Raw genomic sequence first — 11,600 nt, forward strand, 5'->3', positions numbered from 1 at the left:
GTTAGGGGCTAAATGATATATTTATCTATTGATTTTAGTTAAATTGAAATTGTCCTGATTGAAGTTCTGCAGCTGATCGCTGGTTAGCACGACCTGATGCTTGATGATGTGAGAACGCGGGTCGTTCAGGATCTCGACTGGACGCCTCCTGTCGGTGAGATGCTGCTTCTGATGGCGGATGTGTCTTTCGGATGGCATGGTCAAGGATTCATGGGCCATCCTTCCCACCCTCTTCTGCGGATCACCGTGCAGGCGCTTCAGGCTGCAACCCCTCTGACCGAGCTTCTCCTTGTCGATGTCGGGCGAATCGAGCGTGCAGACATCTAAGGTTGGGAGCAGAGGCGAACTGAGAGCAGAGGACGGCGTTGCATCTCCTCCATCAACCCTATTAAGTCCGAATTGTTCGAGCGCTCTTGTAGGGTCGAGGAGTACTGTTGGTATAGGTTTCGGCGTCGCTGCAAACGAAAATTACAAAATAACAATCAAGTATTGAAAAGAGTAAGAAGGTTCCATTATTTGTCCTCCACAAATCAGCGTTTCTCAATCTATAGGTCCAAAATTGTTAAATGTCAGCTGTCACCTTGTGTCAGAACCTGAAATACTCTTAGCAATTGGAAGAAAAGGTTGAGAAACACAACTATAAACTGTCTCTGTTTTGTCAATTTTAAAGGCAATAGAAAGAACGTCTTAATTTGCTACAAACAAAACATCAAACAACAATAAAAACAAAGGGTGTTCCTCTTGTATCCATTCTTTGTCCTCTGCGTTAAGGGAGAAATACTCTTAGCAATTGGAAGAAAATGTTGAGAAACACAACTATAAACTATCTCTGTTTTGTCAAATTAAAGGCAATAGAAAGAACGTCTTAATTTGCTACAAACAAAACTCCAAAACATCAAACAACAATAAAATCAAAGGGTGTTCCTCTTGTATCCATTCTTTGTCCTCTGCGTTAAGGGAGAGAGGTAAAAGAACGTATGTCTTAATATAGAAAAAACAAAACATATGGAAATCGTTTAAGATGCTTTAGTATGTAGTTTAGAATGGGTTTAGTTTCATTGCTCATTCCGCATTCCATTCGATTAGGTATTAATGTTGTTATTGCACACTCACACGATCCAACCGTGCATGCTGGTCCCTTGAAGATCTTCTCGGGACACAAGAGTCCTCCTTCCTGATCGTCGACTACGACAGCAAGTCCTGCGTTCTTTCCCTTGCTCCACGCTTTAATCGCCGATTGTAAGTTCAACTCGACCCAATTGAATTGCTCGCTGATCACCACGCTGTCGCAAAGACGACGCTTAACTACAGAACAAACAATAACATAAGATTAACTGCATATTGATTCAAAACTATCTAAGACGTAACACAATATGATTTATTACCTCTAGTTTTACGGAGAGTCTTGGTGTAGTAGAAAACGGAGACCCTGAACAGCTTTTCTTCCTCACCAGTGCGATTCTCGCAGTTTTTCTCTACTGGACCAGTACCGTTGTGAGGTGTAGCCCTGTACAATCTGATCGACAGTGAGGCAATGCTTCCTTCCAAATTGTTCAAATCGAAGAACAGATTCATCTCGTTGTTTTTCTTCCACATATCCGCATCAGTATTATTCGGTACATTACCTAATGAACAACAACAACAACAATATAAAATTTTTCCGAAGTTCAATATTCAATTAATGGTACTCACATGATGGATAGAAACTTCTGATCTTCTCCGTGACGGAACTATCGTCCGTCTGTCTGACGGTATTGTTCTCGAAGTTGTGGATCATCTTCTTTATATTGATCTTCTCAAGATTGACGTTCTCCGGAACTGTGGAATTGATGCGTCCCAATCCTTTCAAGATGCTGAACATCAGATGATCTCTCCATTGATCTCGGGCTCTGCAAAATGTATACCATCATCAGTCTAAAATTTCTTATATCAAGAATTTACAAAAAACATGCAGATATTGTTTCCTATCTAAATACAAAGTAAAACAATCATTATTTTCGTAAGCCATGCACAAAACTGTAATGTCTAATGCACAAACTTTAAGCAAATTGCAAGCTATAATTAATAATCTACATACAACAATACCTCGTATAGTGCGGTACCGTCAATATCCAACACTGTTCGAAGCCGGACTAATAGAGTCATCATTTTTCAGAATTTACATTTACTTTCCTCAATTAAAATTTAGTTTGTTTCAAATTTGTGCTATAGCGAAACCGCACTGATCGAAGCGATGTTTCTTTGTAAATAAGTATTCATTAATTAATTTGAGAAATGTGTTGTTATTTTTGGACGTTGATACTGTTTAAAAACGTGTAGTCGAACTCTTCCACATTTTATTCGGGAATTAAAAATAGTCACGACTATTTTTAGCTAAAGCGTCGAAGGAATTTGTGCGAATTTGTTGCACCGCGTTCTGCAACGCAACGTATCTCCTTGGACATGGAAAACAAATGAAGTGTAGAAACTTATTAAGTTGTAGTTGGCTTAAGATGTAATATTTTTCATGGTTAATGTAGAAAAATTGAATTGCAAATGAAGATGCTGTCAATATTAAGTTGAATAAATCTCTTAAGTTTTAGTGTATTCATTTTATAGAGAAGATGTTCTTATTGTTAAGTTGAAGTCGTTGTGAATGAATAAATATAAGAAATTGTAATTGTTTTGTGTTATAATGAATGAAGATGTAGTTTTAATTGAGGAAAGATGTTGATTGTAGAAAGTTAAATTGTTGGTGAGAATAAATGGTTTTGATAATTATGGTTTTGATGAAGGAAAGAAAGAAAATAAGAAGGAATAAGGTGGTGTTGGTGTTGAAGTCGTCGAAGTGAAATGGCCTGGCGCGAAAACACTACGTACTATCGGACTTCTACAATGTGGCTGAGAGAGTGGATGTGAGTGTGCATCTATTACTACACATAGCACTATATACCTATGAATACATAGGTCAATACACTGTCTAGACGACTGTATTAAAAACTATGGAGTAATTTATAACTAATAAATTATATAGGAGTAGGAGAGCAGAAAGAGAGCGGCGATGCTTCTTGGAGTGGAGAACCGCTGCCACGCAACAACATCACCACCAACAACAACAACATCAACAACAACAAGAAGTGGATAGGCGTGAAACGGGAGAACGGATTTGCACCGGGATTTAGTTGATGAGGGAGGGAAGGAAAACGTCGAGGTGGCCGGCCGCAACGGAAAAGTGTAGACAGACCTCCGCGTCTGTATTTGAGAGGAAGAAAAAGAGCGGCGGGCCCGTCCGTCCTGTCTGTGTACATATAGTTAGATGCTAGACAAAAACCTGTCTGCGAGTCTAGTGTGTGATGTTGTTTGCGGATGGATGGAGGAGATGAGGAAATTGCATGTACGGGAATGTGCATTTTTCTCTCTTTCCTTTTATTTTTCCTCCACTCTCCCGTCTCTCTCGTTGTCTTCCTTTCTGCACTCGATCAACAGACGGGAAAAACCAAAAAAGAGAAAACCCACGTCTTCTTCAAACGCTTTTCGCAGAGTCCCAAAAACACGTCTACTTACTACATTTTCCATCACAACAAATTAAGAAGAAAAAAAAAACTTTCGTTCTACTTACGTCCGTTCTATGAGGAATGCAATTATTTACTTGCTGCTTTAAACCAGCTTTTCAAAATGATCTGAGCAAAATTTGCAATTAATAAGCAATCTCGTTTATATGCATATACAAAGTAAGCGAGATTTAATTGAATCAAGCTGCAATTTGCAGACATTCCTAGTGCAAGCATTTAATTATTGATTGATGGGATTTACGTAGGCTTGAATGAAATTTGTTGAATTTATACGTTTTGAATGTAAATTAAGTTAATAACTAATTTAAAAAAATGCGTTTATTTGTTTCATTGATTATTTAGTAAAGAAGTAATAGGTATCATAACAAAAGTGCACGTTTTCTGAAGAAGATCAATTTAATATGTGTTGGTTTTAATGGAAATGGGGTGGTTGTAAAGCTGTGACCTGTGCAAAGGAGCTCGTCAATCTTGGTGCTAGTAATAATAGCAAGAGGAGAAATGATGAAATAGACTGGAAGAGGCCGAAGCTGATGATGGAGTGGATGAGGAGGGGAGTGTGTGTGTGTTTGTAAAAAGAAGGACAGACGCAGCAGCCGTTTGAAAGTTCACCGCCTAGACGAGACGGAGCTCAGACTCAGACGGACAATGATTAATCTATCGACCACGTGTCGCTCGCTCGTTTTCTTTCTAGCTTCGAGTCTAGTAGCTAGAGATGAACCTATGCCACTTCGTCTCTTTCTCTTCTATCATCATCACTTCTTTGTTTCAACTAATCCATCTCTCTTTCTCTCATCGGATTCGAATCCTTCCTCAGCTTCTCTATCATACCATTATCGCTATTATTATTATTATGATTGTTTTGCCGCCGATTTTTTTGGCGTCGCCTCTATAAATAGAAATGCAACGAAATCCGCTAATTGGCCTCAAACCAATCCGCGCCGCCGTCGTCTGCCGTACAGATTTTTCGACCATGAAGTAATTCGTCTGCATAACCAATGTTCCTTTTTTTTGTGCAGCTTCCTCCTTTTGGCAAAAATCAATACTTTCCCAAAAAACACACCACTCGCATTAATGTCAAGGCAATTTCTCCCGGACTAATAAAAAAAAACAATTTGGCGATCATGTGTAGAAGCGCAACTTTTCTCCGAAACTCACAAACAAATCACAACATTCTTAATTTTATAAAGTAAAACAAAGTTTGAAATTATTTCAAAACACTTTACTCATTAACATGTATTCTCTTATTTTGTATCCTTATATTTCATTATTATTGAATCAATTAAAAATAAAATAATTTTCCTTAAGATATTTTTAAGAGAAATCTTTGAATGATGTAAAATTAGATTAACTATACAATTGAATACTTTACAAGCTTAAATATCAGTTATTGATTATAATATTTTACTAATTTTGTCAAAAAGCAAATCCTCAAGTTTTTTTTTTCTAATTTCCATTAAGATTTTTTGATATGAAATCTTTAAGTTATATAAAATTTAGGTAAAAAAAAGAACACTTCACTTATTAACATTTATTCTCTTATTTTGTATCCTTATATTTCTTTGTAATTCAATCAATTAAAAATAAAATAATTTTCAAATTTTCCTTAAGATATTTGTAAGAGAAATCTTTGAATGATGTTCAAATTAGATTAAAGTATACAATTGAATACTTTACAAGCTTAAATATCAGTTATTGATTATAATATTTTACAAATTTTGTCAAAAAGCAAATCCTCAAGTTTTTCTTTTCTAATTTCCATTAAGATTTTTTGATATGAAATCTTTAAGTTATGTAAAATTTAAGTAAAAAAAAGAACACTTCACTTATTAACATTTATTCTCTTTTTTTGTATCCTTATATTTCTTTATAATTGAATCAATTAAAAATAAAATAATTTTCAAATTTTCCTTAAGATTATTTTAAGAGAAATCTTTGAATGATGTTCAAATTAGATTTACTATACAATTGAATACTTTACAAGCTTAAATATCAGTTATTGATTATAATATTATTCAAATTTTGTTAAAAAGAAAATCCTCAAGTTTTTTTATAATTTCCCTTAAAATTTTTTGAAATGAAATCTTTGAGTTATGTTAAATTTAGGTAAATCCTACAAAAGGATACTTTTCGATTTTAAATACCACAAATGATATCAAAATGAAAATCGTAATGAATATTTTTCTACTTTTCTCTAAGATTTTTTTAGTTACAATATTACAAAATGTTATCAAAATGAAATTTTTTATGATTCTTTTTTCTAATTTCTAACATCAAATCAAAAAAATCCTCATAAAATTTCTTCTAATTTAATTTTTTTTCTAATGTTTGTCAAATTTTAGTTATAGAAATGTGTGCATTTTAAAAGAACTAAAAGAAAAGAAAATTATATGATTTTCTTTAAAAATTTAACATTATTTGAAACAACATTCTTCAATCATTAATTACTTAGTTAAAATTGTAATTTCCATATTAAAACACTGAAATTAAACGAAAAGAAACATCGAAAATGCACCTAAAATATCAATTAGATTTCCTCCCTCATGTTCGATGTGAAAGTAAAACGCACAAACATTTTTACTGCCTGTATTATTCTTTCGCGTTTATTTTTTTTATTTCCATCGTGCGCTTTTACTGAAATCGTCGGTTTTTATTTACGTGGGAAATTCGCACTTCGGAATGTATTTTATGTTATTTATTGTTAATCTCTTGATCATGTATTATGTATGTAGTTTATCTGCTGTTGAATGGCCACAGAAAACACACGCAGACACACACATTTCGATTACGTATTCCGAACGGCATTTTGCGTTTGTTCGCCAATAGTATTCCAAACGGCATTTCGTATTTTCTGGAAACGCATTTGCATACTCGTTTAAAAGGGGTAATTGGCTTTTAGAGCCCGGAAACTGTTAGTTCCGTGAATAATTTCGCATTTCTACGAAATCCATGCAACATATTAAAGTTATAAACATCAATAAATTAATCAAGCTCAAGATTTCTATAATTATTCTGTATTTATGTTTAAGTTTTTTCGGCTTTTAGCAGCAAAGCAATAAAAGTTTGTATTTTTTCGCTACAAGCAAGCACACGCTATAAAATCACATGCAAAAAAAAACCGTTACCTTTCGTCATCAGTGTTTTCCCTTTAACAGAAGAAACATAATATATTTACTTATGCACACTAATCTTGAACAGTTCAAAACTATCCCATGCAATAGTAATTTTTTTCATCTAAAGTATACTAAGTTTTCCCCCCTAAAATTGCAATCATTTTGTAAAAAGAGATTTTTTATAGAATCTCCATTTTTACTTCTATAATTCAATGAAAACATTAATCTGAAGAAGTCTGCATTTTATCCTTATACTTTCTTCAAATTATTGAAATTAATGAAAAAAATAAATCTGAAGAAGACAATATAAGTAATTTGTTTATAAACAATGTTTGTTTTGTAGTTATTTTTTTAAATATAATCTACGTAAATCTAAAGAATATTGTAAGAAAATCCAAAATCTTAATGTTATTTTGTCAAAAAATGTCATAATTTTCAATATTCTTATACTTTCTTCAACTTATAAACTAATAAACAAACTATTTAAGTTTATAAAAATATAAAATCCTTCTCTATATATATTTTTTTCGCTCTATGCAAATTTTTCTACGAAATTAATTAATAATTATTTTTTTTCATCTCTCTCTCTTGTCCAGACATCAATATTTAAATTTCCTCTGAGATCATAGACAAAATTAGATAGATAAATTATTATCAAATATATTTTAATAAATTTGTTAAAAAACATGTAAAATTTGCATAAATTATTCTTAAATTTTGAAAAAAAAAACAATAAAAACTTAATAAAACATTGTAAGAAAACAACAATTTTCATCAATTAAAGCTTAATTAAAAAATAAGAAAGTTTATTTTAAAAATATTAAACCGAAAATTGATTACGTGAACTTTAAATCTCAAGAAGTACAAAAAAAATCGTGATTTCTGCAATAATCGATTCAGATATTTGCATTTTTTTTTCTATACTTTTGTTTCTCAGAAATTAAAGATTAGTAGCTGATAATTAATTCTAAGTATTAGAGTATGTTCTCTCTTTTTTTTTGCTCCCCTGATGATTGATTCAATATTCAAGTTCGATTGAAAGTGAATGAAATCATCACACGTACACGCATTTTCGTTGGTCGTACAATAACTGACCTTAACTCGCTACTATAGACTCGCCTTTCATTCATAAAAACTCATACACTTATCGAGTGAGAATACACAACAATACAATTGTTTGAATTGTACACACAAACAATAGATTATCAAATATCGTGATTGATAATGACTGGTTCATTCTTGATGACTTCTTAGAATTACATAAGAAAGTAAAAAAATATTGATTATTTACTCAATGATAATTGTCATGTTTGAAGAATTATCAAATCATCTTTCTAAATATTAACAATAAGTTTTAAAAAATCAATGAATACAAACATTTGAATTATTTTTGAAAATACTTTTCGTTTTGTATACAAAATATAAAAAAATTACAATTTTATTTTAAAATTTTTAATCGAAAATTTTAGAATTAGAAGTGGGCTTAAATCTCGTATGAATTGATAAAATTTGTCCAAAAAATAAACAAATTTTTTTGTTAATCTAAACTATTTCTTAGAAATTTTGTAATGAAACGTAAAAATATTCATATTTTGTAGAAATTAATGTGGTTTATTTTTTTTGGGGAATTTGAAGTGTGACTAATTTGGTTAATTTGGACTGAAAAGTTTTGAGAAGTAAGGATTGAAAGATGTATAAAAATAAATCTTTAAAGTTTTTAGTAATTATTTATAGCTGTACCTGTGTCTTTTTTGAAGATACTCTGGTTCCTCGGTTATGGGATCATCGGCTAAGATGTTCTCCGTGGGTAACGACGGTGCAGTCGGTTGATCTGACTGCATACCTTCCATGGAAGATGATATGTCGTTGGCAACCTCATCGTTGAGGTAGAGGTCCAGAAGGCTGCGGATGTCGGTCTCGAGCTTCTGCTCATCATTGGCTGGAAATGATGAACATCCGCAGATGACCAACAGCATTATCGCCAGGAGTTGCATGACGATGTTTCTTTCCTCTATTTCGGATGAGGAAGTGCTTTTTCTTTTGCTGTGGACGTCGTTACAATCTACGGTGTTTAGATGATCTTCACTAAGGAGGACCCTTCAAGTCCTGTATGCAGATGGGACTTTTCTGATCAACTGAACGCTATGAACTACGGTGTTTTATTATAGACGGTCTTCGCATGCTTGCTTTTATTGAAAAGAGAACGCGAACCTCGACAATAATAGGCGCGCTCCTCCCGTCCGGAGTGGTCGAGAAGTCGCGTGGTGCGCGAGACGACGACCAGACACCGCGTCTGCTCCTGCCTCCAACAACCTCTTTCTCCTTCCCACATCTTTCACATCTCCTTACCACATCTTTCTATCCTTCTCGCAGATTCGTCAGCAAACAAACCAACAAAATCCTTATCAATAACAATTACCTAAATGAAATTACAAACAATCATTTCAACATGATTACAAAGTTCTTGATAATAATTCCTTTATTTCACACACACATAAAAAAAACATAATTTACATATTTGTCTATGTTTAAATTAGATACAATTCTAGGACATTTTTTTTTGTATAAATCATTTGGAGAAAACGAGAGACTGATCAGTGTTCGACATTGCACAAAATGCAACTTCTTTACGTTTTATTATTTTTCAGAATAACTGCAACGATGTTTCTATTTTCAGAGTGGCTAAAAATTAGCGAAAATTTTGTCCAATTACCAATAGGATTTTCCATGTCTTTAGTTTTTTTTATGAATTATTTGAGAACCGATGAAGATAATTAAATCTTGCAATCCAATGTCTCATCTTTAGAGCAAGTATACTAAAAGCTTTCAGCTGTCATCTATTCGCCTATTGCAATGATATTTCGATTTTCAGAGTGCCTGAAAATTACCGAAAATTTTGTCCAATTACCAATGGTATTTTCCATGTCTTTAGTTTTTTATGAATTACTTGAGAACCGATGAAGATAATTAAATCTTGCAATCCAATGTCTCACCTTTCCAGCAAGTCTACTAAAATCTTTCAGCTGTTATCCATTCGTCTGCTACGAGGTGTCAAATGTGAAGTTACTGAAAATGCAATCTCTTCACGTTTTGTTACTTTTCAGGATAATTACGTAATTGATCAAGAATGAAACTAACTAGACTGTCAGCTTTCGAATGAGCCCACTGATGTTTAGATTTTCAGGTTGTTAAATTCGCAGTTTGATAGAAAAATAAACGATTTTAATTAATAACTCGAAAACTAATGAACTTTTTTTTATGATTTTATTGCAGAATCTGCAGTTTTTAGTTTTTAGTGAAAACCACTGAAGATAATTACATCATTTTATACTCAAATTAAATTGGAAAGTCTCACCAGTTTTATGCTGCTTATACAGTCAAGTCTCTCTTTGTGCGGTTTCAAACAGTACGGAATCAATTACACAGCACTATGCGAGTGATATAAGTTAATATTGATGACGATTTGAGGTCGTTGATTCATGTAACATTTTAATGAGAAAAAAAAAGCAAAGGAAATCGATGATTGAAATTAACTGATTGTATAATCAATACATTTACGTACAACTTGCCCAAAATCAATTCATTGTTTCGATATGCGAACTGTATAGAAAAAATTCACAACGTTCATTCACAACTAAAATGAAATTACAAAAAAGAAAAATAAATTAAAATTGTATTGTAATCGATTTTCATTGATCCACCGTAAAATATTATCCTTGACCTTTAAAATCTCACCGTATATATTACTTCTAAGTAATCATCGAATCATTGTTTTTGTACAAAAAAAACACAATTGAATTTCATTCATTTAGCAAATCATTTCAGCACAATCATTATTAGATGTACGAAGGTCGCACTTTTTGTTTACTGTTTGTTGTTTGTGATTGTTTTCTTAATATTTCGACTCATTGATTAGTGAAGAACATTCACAACAGTTGCAAAATCATTCTAACATTCTACAATTCTCTTATATAATCAATTATTACTTTATGTGGAAGAAAAAAAACTAGTTTCAATTTATTATTTTACAAATATTTTGTTTGTAAATAAAAATCATGAGATTTGAAAAATCATTTTTTAAGTAAAAAGTTCAATGTTTGTATTCGAATCGTTGGAAACTAGAATGCTTTCATTACAAAATATTTACTTATAATAGATAATATATGAATATTACATGAAATTAACGATTTGAAAATGTTGCTGCAAACTGTTAAGTATTAAAAATATTAATTATATAAATTTGATATAAAATCTTAAACGGTGTGAATTTAGATTTTTTTTTGCATTTATTCAATACATTTCAGTAAGTTTTTCAATAATTATTAAAAAAATAAATTTAAATGAAAATATTTCTATGATTTTTTCAAAATTGAATGAATGAAAATTACATTTTTTCTGCAATTAATCAAAAAAATTCATATTCCAAATGTTCGTTAATTATGAAATAATTTACTGAAGTTTTTATTTTCAATTATTTTTATTTCCATTTTATTTCATTTAAAAATATCTTTGATACAAAAAAAAAATATTTAATTTGTAAATTGAGAAACTGTTTGATAGCTAATGAAGATTGTAAAATTGTTAAGTTTATAAAGTAGATATTAAAATTAACTTGATGAAATCTGACATATTTTTTTATTTTACATCATAGATTTAACAAAAAATGAAATTGTAGCTTGTGAATTAACTTGAATTTGTTGGAATTGGAGACAGAAGCTTAGAGAAATCGTCCGTCTTAAGTAGTGTAAAGCGTTGTTTATTTAGACCAGAGTTACTTAAGAACTATAAAAAAACCTTAATGATAATAGACAAGTGCCGGTCTAATCCACTTAAAACTAAATTCCCGCCAATTTCAAGCCTAATTCTAACGATTACACCGATGCGTATGTATAATTTTTTTTTTTCCTTCCCTTTGATCTTGCATGTCGGAATGATCTAT

General features: G+C 31.7%; 1 protein-coding gene across 2 annotated transcripts; it reads right to left on the reverse strand.

The window, feature by feature from the left end:
• LOC108562711 lies at positions 1 to 8,833 on the reverse strand. 2 transcript variants are annotated; one of them, XM_017921120.1, is made up of 6 exons: positions 8,402 to 8,833; positions 6,674 to 6,694; positions 1,693 to 1,889; positions 1,386 to 1,625; positions 1,114 to 1,305; positions 1 to 455 (listed from the first exon to the last, which is right to left on the reverse strand). In XM_017921120.1, the coding sequence occupies exons 1-6, from the start codon at positions 8,653 to 8,655 to the stop codon at positions 22 to 24; spliced, it is 1,338 nt and encodes a 445-aa protein (XP_017776609.1). In that variant the 5' UTR covers positions 8,656 to 8,833; the 3' UTR covers positions 1 to 21. The 2 variants fall into 2 exon arrangements, with proteins under 2 accessions (XP_017776609.1, XP_017776610.1); XM_017921121.1 differs by lacking the exon at positions 6,674 to 6,694.
• Positions 8,834 to 11,600: the final 2,767 nt, after the last annotated feature.

The sequence above is a fragment of the Nicrophorus vespilloides genome, unplaced genomic scaffold (genome assembly GCF_001412225.1).
Source record: "Nicrophorus vespilloides isolate i.1.1-1 unplaced genomic scaffold, Nicve_v1.0, whole genome shotgun sequence".
Taxonomy (NCBI): Eukaryota; Metazoa; Arthropoda; class Insecta; order Coleoptera; family Silphidae; genus Nicrophorus; species Nicrophorus vespilloides.

Excerpts from the sequence above, each read along its gene's own strand:
- LOC108562711 (XM_017921120.1), bottom strand. The coding sequence starts at position 8,655 with ATGCAACTCCTGGCGATAATGCTGTTGGTCATCTGCGGATGTTCATCA. Across the intron at positions 6,695-8,401 it reads TATCTTCAAAAAAGACACAG|GGAAAACACTGATGACGAAA; the intron begins GTACAGCTATAA and ends CTTCTGTTAAAG. Across the intron at positions 1,306-1,385 it reads GACTCTCCGTAAAACTAGAG|TTAAGCGTCGTCTTTGCGAC; the intron begins GTAATAAATCAT and ends TTTGTTCTGTAG.